The 18,217-nt window shown below is 35.3% G+C and overlaps 1 protein-coding gene across 4 annotated transcripts in view; it reads right to left on the bottom strand.

The window, feature by feature from the left end:
• LOC149808354 (serine--tRNA ligase, mitochondrial-like) overlaps positions 1–18,217 on the bottom strand; it is a 63,049-nt gene that overhangs the window by 22,078 nt on the left and 22,754 nt on the right. For all 4 annotated transcript variants that reach the window (XM_089976035.1, XM_089976040.1, XM_089976029.1 and 1 more), the window contains exons 7-11: positions 10,664–10,769; positions 9,485–9,532; positions 8,491–8,599; positions 3,180–3,225; positions 411–498 (exon numbers count right to left, since the gene is read on the bottom strand). In XM_089976035.1, coding sequence (XP_089832161.1) covers positions 411–498; positions 3,180–3,225; positions 8,491–8,599; positions 9,485–9,532; positions 10,664–10,769 — 397 coding nt within the window. The remainder of the gene's footprint in view (positions 1–410; positions 499–3,179; positions 3,226–8,490; positions 8,600–9,484; positions 9,533–10,663; positions 10,770–18,217) is intronic.

Below are 18,217 nucleotides of genomic sequence, written 5' to 3'. Positions count from 1 at the left end.
TTTAAATTCAAACCTGGTATGATGACAAAACTGAACAAAATGCACCACAAGTGAGAGGCATATGTAAAGAAAAAAGACATTAGAAATATAACTTCTTTGTCTAGTATTTGGAGCATTCATCAAACATGAGGCAATGAGAATCTGATGTGTCCAACATAACTGCACAGTGCAGAGTTCTAATGTAGTTACCAGTACAGTAATGATGGTCTCATTTTGGTAGTAGTAGAGGGTTGAACTCCAAGACATGGATGCATCATGAAATTTCATAACTGTATGTGTAGCAGCACCTGAGAAATGGAAGTAAAAGTTAGAACTTAATGTTGACATTTCAGTTTCTACTGAAAAGCAATAACTGAATTCAGATACTGCTTTACATGTGAGACAAGTATGGATAAATGCCCTTAAGTAACCTTGGTGAACTGATGGACCCGGTAGATTCCCTGCTCTTCCTCAACTCCAGATGTCTCAGCTCTGTAGCATCTGCTGACTGCTGCCACTCTGCAGTAAGAAACGTGTGTATACACACTTGATGATGACAATGGTGGTGGTAGTAGTTATACAAATAGCAATGATAATGATAATGATGATAATTTTGAATCAAATTAGTTATATTCATTATGAACAAAGTAGAATAACATGACCAAGAAGAATCGCTACAAAGAATTACTTACAAGAAATTATTATTAATATCTATTCTTGTATCCTCCTCTTTGGCTCTAAGTTGATTATTTATCATCTAAATTATTTCATTCATCAAAAAAACACAGCTTTTAAAGTAAAAAATAATCAAATAAACTAGAATTCTGCAGAATACTGTCAAACTTGCTCAGATATGGCATAATCCAAAAACCTTGCATGGTCAATCCAGCATGAAAAGTTGGTCACTGTGACTTTAACAGGTGAATTACAATGTTAATATCCATAATATAAAAAAAAACATTCATAAAATGCTATGGCTGTAGACAAAACAATGTCTAAGGAGCTGACCTAAATGCAAAACAATATAATTACTGAAGCATGAAAAGTAGGTCATTGTGACCTACTTTTGCCCATATTGAATAATGCCCTCCAAGATGAATACATCCATCAAGTTATCTGACTAAATAAAAACAGTGTCAGAGAAACTGAGCTAAATACAAAAACCTAATGCAATCACTGGGTCAGGAAAAATCTGTGACTTTGACCTAATTTTTGCCTACAGTTTGGTAGTACATTCCAAGATAAATAAACCTATAAGTTTCATGACTGTACATACAACGATGCCAGAAAAACTGAGCTAAATGCAAAAGGTTATCATAATCAATGGAGTGCCAAAAAGCAGGTTGCTGTGACTAGGGGCAAAATGATTCACCAATATATCGATGCATCAATACTTTTGCTGTAATGATACATATATCGATACAAGTGGTGGAAAATCGATACAAAATGATACTTAACATATGCAAGTTATTTGAATCTTCAGCAACTGACAAAAATTGTATTAGTCGCTTGCATTGTTATTCTTTAAATTGAGAATTCATATGAGACAGCTCAGAAACATGCAACCACTTTTGTAAGTTAAAACAAAAAGGACATGACAAAACTCACTTGCCATATACAAATTACCACCAAGTGACATGGTTTGTAATATTCCACTACTATCCACCCCGGAAATTCCATGGTAATTATTTTATTTCAACAGCTTGTTCAAAATAAAGTAGAGCTCCCTCTGACCCTTGCCAACCCATTTCTGATATTTGGACATTTATATCTGAGTGTAGATCAAAGACAATGTCGTATTGAAAAGTTGGAATTTACCAACACCGTGCTGTGTTGGCATAGGGTAACCGCTTACAAGTTGGACTAACAAACTTGAATGCCATTACATCGGGCCATACCTGCATGAAATCTAAAGGAAGATGATTTATTTTCTCAAAAATTGCAAGTATAAAATTCAGTATGACTTTAATCTGTTGACAGGTGAGACAAAAAGACAAAGTTGATGAAATATGACCTGGAACTCATCATTTGCATTGCTAGTCACATTACATAAATGGCTGTTAAACTAAATTTGATTGGCACATTGTGCTTTGGAACAAATGTTATATCATAATTTGAATTTGCATCAAATGTGTGTTTAAAATACAGGCCACCTAGAAAACGCAAAATAGCTAATTCCCTGCATGGTTCATCTTCAGATGATTTCGTTCAGCAAATACTGGCTGATGATAGTTATTATGACAATAATTTTTCAAGTTATGAAGTATGTCACATTACTGGAGCTGGGAAAAGCATTAATGGAGATACCAGTGGGTGACTTTGATCCCGAAAATGGTGTTAGATACAGGTCAGATGTACATGCTGGATGGCCAAAAATAGATGGCATGCCCTAATGTCATCCACCCTTTCAGCTAACATAGAAAAGGTAGAATATGAAGCCAAATTAAAATAAATTCAATTTAGAAGCAGAATTCTTTTCTCAAGCAATTTAGTCATGCGGGATCATGAGCTACAAAAACTATATTTCCTTATCTGGGTTAAGATAAACAATAAATGACAATGAAAAACAAATGAAATTAAGAAGTAAAAATATTTTCATCAAAGTACCTGTCTCTGGCAGCTAAAGTGAGTCTTGCACCTGATGAGATGGAGCAGCCTTATATGGCCCAAAATGCTGAATACAAATCACTGACAACTAACGGGTAGTCTGATTTAAAGTAATTTTGTTGTCACGGATAAGAATGGCATATAAGTAAGTGCAAAGTATACAAGTGCCTGTAATCTGCATACTGCAAAAAAACCAGTAAATCACATAAAAGGGCACCACATACCACCCAATGACAGACCTTCTAAAGACAGAAAGACCATAAAGTTAATATGTATATCAATAATGTATCATATCGCAGACTGTGTATCATGAATCATATCGATATGCAGCACAGCAGAATCATTTCACCCCTAGATGTGACCAAATTTTAACTATGGTTAGTAGTATCATCCAGGATGAAGAAAAAAAGATCACAAGAAATTAAGCTAAATACAAAAACTTAAAGCTGATGCCTACAATGATGACAATTCTGTTGGATTCCTGTGTCCCTATCATCCCTAGGTCTCGACTGTGTTTTGCAAATGAGACAAATATCATAGGACAAAATAAAATGATTTGCATGAAATTTTGGGTGGCATGGATTGTATCTTACCTCACTGGCAGCTTCTTATGATCTAAAACTTCATTCAAAAAATAACCTGAAAAGCAAGAGAAATTCAAAATTAGCAAATCTTACATCACTGCAGATTACCATCTGACATCAAAAACTATTTTTTTTTCCTGGTATGTCCTTAAAAAAATAATGCCTCTTCAGTGGGAACAAGTTCCATGGCCAATCAGATGCAAGATCACTTCATTAATATGCAAATTTGTCACTCAACATAAAACTCGTCCAAGATCTTAATTATATTAGCCACAATGAGATGGATCAAATTTAATTCAAAAATACAATTTCCAGAGAAGTAACAAACCAAGCCATTCCAATTCAAGATCACCTCATTATGATGTGATAATGAGCAAACCTGTCCCAATATATCCTCCAGAGTGAGAATGAGCAAACCTGTACAAATATATCCTCCAGAGTGACCTGTCCAAATATATCCTCCAGAGTGATAAGGAGCAAACCTATCCAAATATATCCTCCAGAGTGATAATGAGCAACCTGTCCAAATATATCCTCCAGAGTGATAATGAGCAAACCTGTCCAAATATATCCTCCAGAGTGATAATGAGCAAACCTGTCCAAATATATCCTCCTGAGTGATAATGAGCAAACCTGTCCAAATATATCCTCCAGAGTGATGATGAGCAAACCTGTACAAATATAGGGGACGCTCACCAGTTATTATGTACTTTTGAGAGAGTGACATATGTAAGGTGAAGCTGTTTTCATTTAAAACATGCACAATGGAGAGAATGTTGGCATACCTCTATGCTATATTAATGCTTTGTGCTTAAAAAATCAGCCTGAATTAGTCTAAAGTACACTATCCATAGCAGCTATTAAAATAGGGAAAATGAATTTTGCCAGACTAGATAATACCAGCTTTTGAAAGTGCAATGAATGAATTACCAAATATATCAAATGTAAAAAATGTTATTGGCTCTTTTTTATACTAAATTGTATAAGTTGAAAAATAAGCAAACCTGTCCAAATATATCCTCCAGATTGATAATGAGCAAACCTGTCCAAATATATCCTCCAGAGCAATAATGAGCAAATCTGTCCAAATATATCCTCCAGAGTGATAATGAGCAAATCTGTCCAAATATATCCCCAGAGTGATAATGAGCAAACCTGTACAAATGCACCCTCCTGAATGGTAATGAGCAAACTTGTCTAAATATACCCTACAGAGTGCCAATGAGAAAACCTGTCCAAATATAACTTCCACAATAGTAATAAGCAGATTTGTCCAAATATAAACTCCAGAGCAGAAATGAGCAAACTTGTCCAAATATACCCTCCAGAGCAATAATGAGCAAATATGTCCAAATATACCCTCCAGAGTGGTAATGAGCAAACCTATCCAAATATACCCTCCAGAGTGGTAATAAGAATAATCAATTAGAAGAAAGAGTTCTCATTAATATGTGAAGAAGTCATTGAAGAAATCTGAGATCTTGATAACCCTAGTTTATATAGAAAGAGTGATCAAAATTGATAAGAAATATGGAATCTATGGCAGTAACACAGAAAACTGAGCTAATAAGATGAAAGAATGCTCCTTTCATACAGGTTTATCTTCCTCATGATCTTCGATATCTTGATAGTACAAGTTTGCTTACCAAGTCTCAACAACATCTGATAAGAAATATGGCCTTTCGAGTGGTAAGGTGCTCAGCAAATCTGAGACAAGCTCACACATAGATGCTGCTCATAATTAAACTCATGCAAGATCTTGTTGTATAACCTATATACACCACTCCCTCTAAAACTCGCACCCTGATAACTTGCAAACCTGCTTATAATGCGGGGTCAGCCATGGATCCCATTTTTTATATAAGAAAGTACACAAAATTTTACCCCTATTTGTTGAACATGAAGAAAACCGTGATCAAAATTTGTCTGAGAAACTTATATATATCACTTGTTTTATCATCAAAAACGGTTGATATGACTTGGAAATTTGAACAAACGATATGAAATTATCAACTTTTAATAAGTCACATATTTTGTACAAATTTCTTTCCAAATAACATTCTTGGTACACTGTAAAAAACAGTATGCAATGAAATTTCGATCAATGAAATTGTCACTAATGCCTAGTTTTGGCATCACTTTAAATAAATACCAGTTAAATAAGTAGCTTTTTTTATTCACAGGAAATGTGTTTTAGTTATATCTTTTAGTTCAGTTTAAGTGTAATGATCATCAATACAATGTGCCCTGTCGTATTCAAACGTGAAAAATGTCAATCTACCATAACATCTCTATCCACAAGCATTTCTGTGAGAACATAATTAAGTACCGACTGTGTTTTGATACCTAATTTGCATAAGTAATTGTTGTATTGCTGCAATGAATCAAGGTTGACCTCCTTGTATTACCATGTTAAATGTTACTTTGAGAGTTTGAAGTTAATTTCAAGAAACAAGAGCAAAGCAGAGAGCAGATGGATCAGGAACCAGACTACTCAATAACAACATAAAGCAGTGATATTAATATACAATGTTTTTGCAAACACGTGAAGGTTGCTGAAACCAGTTGGAACAATGTTAATGATCTCTCAGCTGTTGGATATCTTGAAAATAAAGGTCGATTTACGTAAAAGTAAATAACTTCATTAGAAAAAGTGCTTTTTTGACAATTATTCATAATGCAATTTTAAAACAAGTAATAAAGAGACCAGTTGGCCCTCCGCCCCATTTCTTAATGTCCAGCAAGGATGGTATCATTTCATCTTGTTATGGAGGTCCCTCGAAAACTCGCACCCTCGTTATAGTACGGTCTATGTGTTTGGACCCCCTTGTATGCAAGTTACCAAGGGAGATGTACACAAAACAAGATGAGGATCTGTTGAGAAATATGATTTTTAACAGTTTTAAGTTCAACATTTTATCTTGTAGTGAATTTTACACTTTTTGGAAAGGTTGAACTTCCTAAATTTTCATGTAATTTATTTTTACATTGTTCATCAAATTTAACCTTTGTTGGCACTACACATTCACTTTTATGCTAAGGTGCTGTAAAACACTACATACATCTGTTATGACTCTATGGTCTTAAACTGAATAACAGACAAGAGTCATATGCAACAAGTTTGTTAAATTCAACAGACAAGTCATTTCCCGAGAATACAAAGTGAAAATTTAAAAAGAACTTATGGTATTGTGAATTACATCCAAAATAGTTAAGAAAGTTTTATTTCAAGTCCAAATGTATAAAGTTCCAACTGAATTCCAGTGGTATTCCAAACAAGTTCCAATACTGAATGTGCTGATGTACCTGTAGTCTCGAACGTGGTAATGTGCCAATGGCCTGAAGTGTAATGATATGCTATCAGTCTTTTGATATATCACAATAATATAATCCAAAAATGTTCTTGCCTGAATCCACTATTACTCCAAAGTAATGTTCCAGTACAAGAATATTACTGATGAGCACTTTGTATTTTCAGTGAATAATATTTGAATAATTCCACTCAAATGAAAATCTGAACAAAACAACAGACTGATTCTGCTTTCAGATGTTATGGCAAGAATAACTAATTTCTCAAATAAAGAACATTATATAAAATAAACTAAGACACAATAACAGAGCCTTGATGTAGGTCAGCCTCCTCTCTAAAACATTCAAAGTTGTAAACAAGTTTAGGAATTTCCACTGCTGGTCCATGTTTGAACAAATACCTTTCATTCAAATACACCTGTAACGGCTTCCCTCTGGAACTAGTCATATATTTTATATTAAACTTACAAAGTATCCTTTTTTAGTCAATTGCCTATACTATTGTGGATGCACCACTGTTACACAATATTGGTTAGTTGGCATTACATACTAAGGGAGGCAACTCATGAAATCCATCAGATGTCGCTAGGACAAAACACTAAAATATCTGTGATTGTGCTATGTTTATCCACTGAATTCAGACCTATATAACCTGTGACAAAATTATTGAATATTTTAAATTTGTGTGTGTGCATTTTTTCGATGGAATTAATTGTATTGTGGATTCAATGTATGTGATGAGATTCAGGGTGAGTACACAGTGTTGATACTCTATTTATGCTATACATAAGACATGTATATACAAACAGTATACATGCATATGTACCAATCCATGGTTCTCTAAATAAAGTAAAATATATATGCCTTCTCTGTTTTCACTACAGGTGTATTTCCCATTTAATATGCATCGATTTAAGATGGTAACTGTGCCAATGAAGCTCGTATTTTACCTCCCGCATTTATTACCTACCACCCTACAAATTTTTGGGTGTACATGCATCATTTCCTTTAGCTAACTGATCTGGTTGCTTATAACATGGTTTGGTCTATAACACAGTCGAGTTGTATGGCTGCCAACTACTGTGTTATAGCGGGGTCACACTGTACTCCTATAGCAGATAACTTTCTTGTTCAAACTGAAATCTGTTTGATAAGCGTGACTGTAACCAGTCAACTGATATACTCCCAGAACAACTGCAAACAACACAGATCCAGATCCAGATCTGCCACTGCACAATGCAATGGCAGATCAAGGTTTATGTTGTTTGGTCAACTGATCACTTTTTACAAGCTGCAGAGACTATGCAACATCAAATCTGGGTTTGTGAAGTTTGCAGTATATATGATATACTGTTGTCAGGTAAGTATTGTTCCAATTGGATGCAGACTGGCTTCTTTAGAATCTTAGATATGATGCAGAGAATGCTAACTGGCCAGTAGTTTGCAACATCAGATCAACTGTTTTTCATAAACAAGGGTTTTACCCTCGCTACCTTCAGTTCATCAGCAGCATTACTTAAAATATAACTAGTCTCTGTATAAGCAATAGCATTCTTCATGATACAGCCCCTATGAATCTGAAGGAATATCATCTAAACCTGTATGTCTATATAAGCTGGGATACTTCAATCCATACTTTAATCAAATTTAAATTAGGTAAAACATTTTCCCAGTTAACACAACAGTTCTGCAATAAAGTCTTCTTTATTGTAATTTTTAATGATATGATTTTCAGTTACTCTTCAAATTTGGAAGAACATTTTTGGTTTGGTCTTGGAAATAGTGCAATTGTCACACATTTGATAATTTTTTGTGTGCCTCATTTATGATCATTTGTGAATTAAATTTACACTCAACAGAAAAACAGTAACAGAACATACTACTTAAACTATAGCTACCTGTCCTGGTTTGTCCATATCTCACCAAGTATTTAAGCCAAGGGTTACAACTTTTACGGGATTTATAAACAAGTGTATTGCTTCTTTGGAATATGTCATGTGTGGATTTCTACCTGCAAGAGGCATCTCAGCTGTCCCAGCAAGGCAAACCTGTCCATAGGTCTCAGGACAAAGTCTGTACACTTGAGTTGTCTCTCCTGTAGTTTTAAACCCACATCCCTCCTGTAAAACATATCAGGTTTTATGCATTTACATTTATAATATGAGTTTGAATATACTTGTTCCAGTTGGTGAATATTAACAATTTTCAATATTTTTGTTTCTGGTCTGTATTGGGTTTATTTTGGTCTGTAGGATTGTAAAATTTTGATCTCATACACAATTGGTGGAAATTTAAGTTATCTTTGCACAAGAGTCCATGCACTTGAACAGAAAACTCTGATACAGATAAAATGACATGAAAACATTCAAGGCAAGTAAAATTTCTCTCTGTATACACTCAATTTAACTTGGCATCCATCCTCTACAAAAGAAACAGTTAATGGAAAAAATTTTAACTTCAGTTTAAACCTGCCATTTCAGTTTAGCTATATTTCAAATGTGAAAGGTCTCAGCTAAGTATTTTTTGCTTACTTCTAAGCTACTTTGTAATTTTCTTTATCACATTCTGGTATATTGGTACCACATCTTACTTCTCTCTGAGTCATATGGAATTACCACTATCCTAATGATATTCTTCTGTAATGCCTTCGATTTTAAATATCATGGACACAATACTAGCCTAAATTTGGTAAATGGTTGGTATCCTGTCTATCATAACAAGCTCAGGTTGCAATAGTGGTAAAATACTGGTATCTTGTCAATTATAAGCTCTGGTTGCATTAATGGTAAATGCAGTCAAAGCTTTCTTTATGACGGGTAAATAACCATTTCTATTCATGCTGAACAAATGATTGAACAGCTTCAGTAATTAGTAACCAAGTATTCAATCATTGATGTGATATATTAAAAGTCTACAAACTCTACTTATGACTGTTAAAAACGGGAAAATAAAACTTAATGTATGCCCTCTTAGACATTTTTTGGACAATCTACTAAATAACTCACCACAATATCTGGATGGATAAGCTCTGGAACACCAACCAGCTGAAATCCCTATAAAGTAAATCCAAGCTAGTGAGAAAAAATTAAAGAAGTACATACAGATTGCACTTTATTTGTAAAGAAATATAAACTGGCACTTAGAGACGGATATCCATCAGATGTACTTTCTATTTTTTTATCTATGTCTTTTGGTCACTCTGAAGAAAACCATTATCATATAAATGATTACTATGAAATAAGTTCCTCGCCATTTATGTTTTCATCATACCGTTAAAATAAGAGAATTTTTTAAATCATTTTTTAAGGCATCCAATATTTATTTATGTCTCTGATGAATCAAATTCTGTGGACTATTTTCATCTTCCTTAAATCCAATCTGACAGTTTATTATTTGACAAAGATGAGAGTATTTGCAATAGGCTGGTGACAATGTATCTTTAGCCATACATAAATTCTAAAAAATTATGAAATTAAAACAGAATTCTTAAAGCTTTGAAGTTTTACAGACAAACAATAAAATAAACAAAATTTTAATATAAGTGAATGTAAAATTTTAATATCTGAGAAAACTTACCTCGTATTTGAAATAAAACAAACTAGACAAAACTGTTATAAAAAAGTAAATGTAATTCTAATGCACATATTTAAAAAAATATTTAGTACCATATTTATTTACTCACTTATAAGTTGAGTCCTGCAGCAAACAAATAAACTCTGATCTACTGATACATAAGGCACCAGCATATCATGGTCTATTTTGAGAGTTTTACTGATTTCTCCCAACAAAAACAGACCCAAACCAGCTGGTGCATTATGCAATGGCAGATCTGGGTCTGGACAGTTTGCGGCTGTACTCTTAATGTATAATCCAATATAAATAGTTGTTGTTCTAGGATTTAATGCCATTTATCAGCACAAGATAGGCTATACATGGCGGCCAGTACAACTGGTGGAGAAAGAACCCTGGAAAACCCAGGGAAGAACCACCGACCCACGAGAAGCTACTGGCAGGCTTTCCCACATACCCACGCTAGCTGAGCCTTGGACTCAAACCCACGCAGACAGAGGTGAGATGGCAGTGATCCGGAACAGTGAGTGCTTTAGACCACTCGGCCACTCAGGGCCCAATATAAATAGTAAATATTATTACAGATTAGTCACAAAACAATCATCAAAACAAACCTTCTTGAGTATTTTGGAGAGAGTATATCTAATCAATGCCTGCTCCAGCTTGGCAAACCCATCTTTGAAAAAGTATGTCTTGGGACCAGTTGTTTGTGTTAGTTTGCTGTAAATAAAAACAAACTCTGTAAGTATACATATTCATACATTCTTAATTCCTAAAATAGGTATTTGAATTAAACTGATATTGGACAAAAGCTGTTGGAAACTTCAAACATTCATTCCAACAACGCTGTTAATTTTCAAGTGAAAAACCAGTGAAATCTATTATAAATATTAAATCATACGTCAACATCATATAGAGAATGTGATTTTGCCAGGAAAAATGTCTGATGAAGGTATATGTCATTGTACAATAGGTGTATAAAGTTTATAAATGTGTTGCTTGAATTTTAAAAAGAGAGAGACAAGACTGAGCAGTTGTTAATAACTGCACTGCAAGATACTGAGATACAACCAAAACTAAATGCCTGCTATGTTAAATAAAAAAACAACAATTCCTCAGCCCATCTAACGCAGACAACTAACCAGAGTGTAATCACCTCTATGAAGCTCTTAGTAGTCCATGGTAGCCATTGTAAACATTACTTATCACACAGAAAACAAATTTAGGCTAATGTGATCTAGCCAATGAAATGCTGACCCATGTGACTGGACATTAACGACATAAAAGAAATGGCAATAGCAATGGATATCCAAGTAGAGATACTATACTGTTTGTTTTTTTAAAAATCATTGTTCTAAATTCTGCTTCAGTAGACAATATCACTGTCCACTTCTAAAAGCAAGATTTTACAGGGTGAAAGTCACTGTCTTTGAGTAACCTTGGAGCGATGGCCAGTATGATCACATGACCACTATTAGTAGCCTAGTTCATACATTAGTAATCATCTTGATTAGTCACCACTATAGCTGAGGCCATACACGAAATGCATGCAGTGCACTCATCTAATTCATATACTCAATCACATATACAATACATTGTTAACTTGCTGAGGATCACCTGTCACAATATACGATGTATAATAATATAGAGAGTTTACCACTGAATCAACACTGCAAAAATGGTCATAAAGGGTGTTATGCAGCATGGAAAACTCTATGTGGACATGAGCTAAACAAAATCTTGTCAGCCCACCTCAAAGAAGTTAACTAAAAATCATTGTTGAGCAACTGAAAATTCATGTAAGCAGTGAAGTTTAACAGAAGAAGAAAACACATAATTCACATTTTGAGACATTTTCATTGCATGAGTTAGCAGGTCAAAATTGGAAAATTATTGTTGCTTCCTGTTAAATTAACCATAGCTCAAAAAAATTTCAAATTCTGGAATCAACCAAAAGATTGAAGAATTGAAGAAACCTATTCTTGGAGTAAATTATGTTTCTTCAATAATACTTACCTAATCATATTGCATTAGGAATACAACCACTAACTTGCAAATCTAACTCCCAGCTCTCCCATGTCTGTATTTAGCTACAAAAGTGATTCAAGTTTTCTGCCCAAAAAGGTGGAAGCCAGACAAGAGATATCACCTCCTGGGTAGAGGGACTGGCATCATATCCCATCCTATCAGTTACCTGTTTAACTGTTGTGAGGGTGGGCCTGTATTATAATCAGGTAAGTATTATTTAAGAAACATATTCTTCTCCAAAATTAGTTTTCTTCATCTAATATGTTACCTGATCACTTTACATTAGGAGAGTAGGTAAGAGGTACAGGGAGTAACATCCCCGTACCTCACAGAATGCCTAATCCCTGATGTACATAAAGTAGCCTCAAATCTTATAAGAGGTACAGACTAGAGTAAGCATATCAGTAGTAGGTCAGAATATAGCTCAATCCCCTACCTCCCTTCTACAAATCCAACAGAAGTCTCATGGTGATGTCATTATGAAGGTAACCTGTAGTTCTCCCAATAATGGTCCCACCATATTACACTGAGACCTTTTGTGATGAAATGTCTTCAAGATTAGACCTAGAGCAAGTAAATCTTGAACTCCATCACATGGTTTGAATATTGTCAGTTAGGAAACAGCTATGCTTGCATGCTTTGCTAGTAGCCACATCCCAAATCTCGTTAGCCAAAATGCTCATGAAACTCATTTGATTCTGGGTTAGTTCTTTATATACATAACAAATAATACACTACATACTGGATGCTAAAGTCTGAACAGAGAAAGTATCCTTTCCTTTTTCTCAGAGGTATAAGTAAACGACATCTCTCTCTAGTCATTGACTTGGCTTGCTTCAGGTACCACTGCAAAGCCCTTACAGGGTTCCATAGATGCCCTTGGGGCAAAGGGGACAATGAAAGCAGTTTCACAACAAGTTCTGATTCCCAGTGAGTGGGACCCTGTTCTAAGTAATGAACGAAGGAGCCATCATAACTGAAATCAAACAATCACAACAAAACTGCAGATAGTTTGGACTGACTGACAAGGCATGTATCTCACTGATTCTGCTTGCTATAGCTAGAATTACTAGGAGAAGGTTTTGCTAGAGAGGAAAGTCAAGGAGGTTCTAGACATTGGTTTAAAAGATACTTTATTCAGTCATGTCAGAACCTATGGTAAAGTCCATTTTAAACACAGCACTAAAGCCTTTGGTCTGGAAAATTCAAAGTTCACCAGATGGTCCAAGAGGTCTTTGTTTGGCCAAAATCATCCCTTCTATGATGATGCTGTTTTGGGATTAATGCCACTTTTCAGCACATGATAGGTTATACAAAAGTAAGTATAACTGTTGGAGGTTGAACCCAGGAAAAACTAGTATGAACCACCACCCAACAGGAAGTTACTGGCAAGGGCAAGCTCTCCCGTGTACCCACAATAGCTGAGCCAGAGACTCAAATCCATGTGGACAGAGGTATGATGGCAGTGACTGGTAATGATAAGTGCTTTAGACAACTCTGCCACCCAGGGCCCTCCCTTCTGTGATGATAAATGTGTCAGAGATCGTGGAATAGCAGCCTTTAAAGTAACAAGGGAAAACTTCTCTATAAAAAAGCAAAAGTGAAAGTTAACTATTTGTGGCTTTAAATGCATTTCCACTCACACCACAGGAAAAACACTCTCCACTTCCTTTCATGCTTTCAAAGTGATGAGTCTTCCTGTATGAGTGATTCTGTACCAAGTTTGCTGAGAGTTATCTTTCCCTAACAGCTTGCTTGATATGGTCAGGCAGGAATGTATAATAGTTCCATGTTCAGAATGAACACCTGGCTTCTTGTTTGCTTTGCAGGTGAGGAAACACAAAAATTTCACTGTGAATTTCTGGTGCTATTTTCAAAAGATGATTTTTCCTGCTTGAATGTGCAATCAAGACCAGACAGCACTCTGATTTGCTTGCTTTCTGCAAGACTCTGGGAATCAGAGAGGTTGGAGAGAAAGCACATGCATTTAGACTGTTCAAATTTTATGGATGTAACTGCCCAGGCTTTTGTATCTGGGACTGGAGAGACACTGATTGGTAACCTTGTATTCCACCTTGCTGTTAATAGATCCATCAGTGGTTCACACCAGTAGGTGTCGATTCATCTGATCACCTTTGGGAAAAGTAAATTTACTTTGAATTAGCTGATTCCACTGGGACATGAATTTGCTAGAGCAATGAACATGACCAGGATGTAGTGGACTTAGATGTGAATCTGTCAATGATGACACCATCTGACAAAAAAAATCCCAAACCAGATGGCAGAGGTAAGAGCTTTTGGTTCCTTTTTGGTTGGAAGACTGTGTCTGTAATCTAAATGTAGTTTCATGGAGTTCCTTGAGGAAGTTGGACATGGAAAGTAAGGCATCTCTCTCCACATACTGTAAGTTCTCTGGAATTAACAAACATGCATTATACTGCACTTATCTGAACATATGCCATTTACAAGACTGACTCCAATGATGACTGCCTTCTAATGCCATGGTGTTGTCTGTAGCCAACTGCCATCTAATGCCAACATAAAGTACTGACTATCCTGGGAACGATCATTATCCCATTATGTCCACTGAAGGTCCAGACAGACCACCATATCAAGATAGTACAGACCCAAGGGGTAAATCCAGAAAGACCTATTCCATTTTTTTAATTGAGGGTGGTGCAGGTGCTGTATGTGAAGCCATGATAATTTAGCCTTCCTAATTTTCTCTTGGACTTGTGATTTTTCTTCATTCAACATATCTGCAAATAAGAAGCTCTCAACTGAGGCAGCAACAACAGAAATAATGATTGTTAACATCTTTGCTGGAGCATTTTCTTGCTTTCTTGCCTGCCTGTTTAATTTGTATGTCAAAGCCAGTCTTTCATACATTTCTGACCATCATGTGCATATGTTGCAAGAATAGCTCAAAGTTACACCTCATAAAAATGTGATTTGTATCATGGTTATCGTCCACCAGCTTAAAAGGCTTGCACCTCATGCCCACTGTGTTGACACCTGGAATTACAAAGAGCAAAACAAAGGCATATCTTGGGGAAATTAATCAATCATCATTTGAACTTACTGTGAAGAAAATGCTAATGAAAAACACAAGTACCCAAAAATGATTACATGAACAACCTTGTGTTATGCAATGCTATACTATAATAATAATAATAATAATGACCTTATTTAAAGAGGGTAACACAATTAGCTAAAAACTAATCTACCTTGAGGCCCTCATACAAAGGAATTTATTTATTTAAGCTGCATCTCTGAAGCCACTGGATATATTGGGTTTGGAAGAGGGAAATATAGTGGGCATTTCTAATCTCAACTGGAATACTATTCCAGAGCAGAGTTCCAGAGTATTGGAAACTTTTTTTAAATAACTCCTTATTTGGTTTGGGAATTTTATACTGTTTGCTTGACATGGATCGCAGGTGGGGAGTATTACCAGGTAGCCTATACTGGAATAGTGATTGTAAATATTCAGGAGCACTATTATTATATATCCTGTACATTAATTTGGCTTTTCTCAAACAGATTCGGTCTTTAATAGGTAATATTTTTAACCTACCAGCTATACTTTCCTTGCTTTCTTTCTGGATTGATATTAGCCCAAATGCTCTTTTTTGAAGATGTGCCAGCTTTGCTATGTTTTTATCATTTGAATTATCCCATACTGTACTACAGTAGTCCAAATAGGGTTGTATGTAACTGTTATAAAATAGTTTTCTGTGTCTTTCAGGGAGAAAATGTCTTATCCTACTGAGAAGCCATCAACTTGAATTGACTTTTTTACTGATATGTTTGATATGTTCAGTCCACGATAGGTTATTATCTACCAGAACACCAAGTAGTCTATCGTGACAGACCATTTGCTGATTTGTATCCTTCCATGTCAGACATAGTTCATCACTATCAAGATTACTGAGACTATCAAGACTATTATTTGACCAAATTCATATACCAAACTGAGTACTGAGATGAAGTAAAATACTATGGACCAGGAAATTAAAATGGTGTAAACATGAATAAATTTGACCAAAAATGTGTCACTTCTTTGTAAATGACAGAATTAGAGTGAGTAACAAAAATATAATTGTAGTTTACTTCCCTGCTGTGAGAAAACTCCATAAGATCACACATTAGTGTGGGAACACAAGTAGATCTGATATTGTGAAATCTCAAAAGAAGAGTGAGCACAAATAAAATTAGTAACTGACATGGTCAGGATTTAACATCAATCCCTCTACCCAAGTGGAGATCACTTATGCCCGAGTTCCACTTTAATGGGGAGGTAACTTTTAGCATATCTGTTGCATAAAACAAGCTTGGGAGAGCTGGATTTGCAAGATGGTGGTTGTACAGCTAATGTATTAGGATCAGATAACACATACAAAAAAAAGACATGTATAAATAATATTTCCTCCACGGGACTGACACTTTACTAGCAGAACAGAATTTCCAAGAATCAAAGATAAGACCGTTTCTCCTTCTTAACTGCTGAGTCCAATTCTCTTCGGTGATAAAAAGGTTTTATTGTTGTTGTTGTTGTTGTTGTAGGGTTTAACGCCATTTTTCAGCACACAATAGGCTATACATGGTGGCCACTATTAATGGTGGAGGAAGAACCCGGGAAATCCCCGGAAAGAACCAACAACCCTTGAGAAGCTACTGGCAAGCTTTCTCACATACCAACATTGGCCGAATCCGAGACTCAAACCTACGCAGACAGAGGTGAGATGGCAGTGATCGGTAACTGACAGCGCTTTAGACCACTCGGCCACTCGGGGCCCCAACAAAAAGGTTTTAAAACTGGCTGCTGTGGCAGCCAAATTGGATGTAAGATCAGTACCATTTTCATTCAGGATCAACCAGACAACATTTGAAGTCTTCTGATTAAAATCCCATATCAACATGACAATCAATTCAGGAAAAGCAGCCATAACAACACTTCAAAATGGGCATCAGAGCAACCATACTCCATGTAAGACTGGCACCATTTTCACTTATGACCGGCTAAATATCAGAAGAAATCTTTTGGTGAAAACACATATCACTTTGGCCATCAATCTGGGAGGAGCAGCAATTATAAATTTTTCAAAATGGCCACCATGGTGAAATGTTCTGGTCAAAACCCCAAACTTATATCACCATCCATCAAGGAGTACTGTTAACAAGATTTCCAAGAAGGCTGCAGTGTTAGTCATATTAGACACCACATTTGTACCCTTTTTTCAAGACCATCTATTACACCATTACAACATATGAAGTCTTTTAATGAAACCCCATGTTAATATGACCATGCATACAAGAGTAGCAATAACAAGATTTTCAAGATAGCTACTGTCACAGTCATACTGGATGTCTGGGTAACACTACTTTCAATTAGAACCAAGTAGATCTTGGCATGAATGTGTGTGTCAAGTTTCATGGCAATCCTTGAAGGAAAAACAGCGATAACAAACTTCTGCTAACAGAGGTACGGGCAAAAGAAAACAAAAAAACAATCAATCCCATAAGCTTTTCTGGTCTTTTGATCACAGATGAAAGTAATAAATGAATAATATATTGTTTTACTCAGCCGTAAAATATAAACACTAGCCTCAGCTTCATGTTCCTATTTGAGTTCAATAAAACACTGTATTGAATCCAACAAAATCCAATAATTAAATCCATATTCATTTTTCTTGATTTTACACTTAAGTACTGTCTATTTATCCAGATCTTTTCTTCAAAAAATGACTTGAACTGAATTGCATCTCCCATTTTAAATTTTAATTTTAATCTTCTTTATATGTATACATTTTCTTGCAGTACAATATATGAATAAGTACAGTAAAGCATTACTGACACAGATCTCTGGTTTGAGCTTTTTGTAGTTTCTAATTTTCCCAGGTCACATGAGTGTTTCATACTGTGACTAAGACATTTTCAATTAAAGTAAAGTATTAGAGTAACTGATGTCTGAATATCCAAGTTTTACTCTATTAATATATACATTACCATTTAATTGTTTCTTGTATGTTTTAAAAGATTTCTCAAGAACACGTCACCACATTGTTGTGACATTTCTTTCATAAGTACCTTGTTCTGATTCCTATTAAAGCATTTTAAACTAATATTTCATTCATAAG

This window comes from Sinohyriopsis cumingii, chromosome 1 (genome assembly GCF_028554795.1).
Source record: "Sinohyriopsis cumingii isolate HCF-2022 chromosome 1, ASM2855479v2, whole genome shotgun sequence".
NCBI lineage: Eukaryota > Metazoa > Mollusca > Bivalvia > Unionida > Unionidae > Sinohyriopsis > Sinohyriopsis cumingii.
The sequence above is the reverse complement of the archived record's forward strand: the minus strand, read 5'-3'. Positions and strand labels throughout refer to the sequence as shown.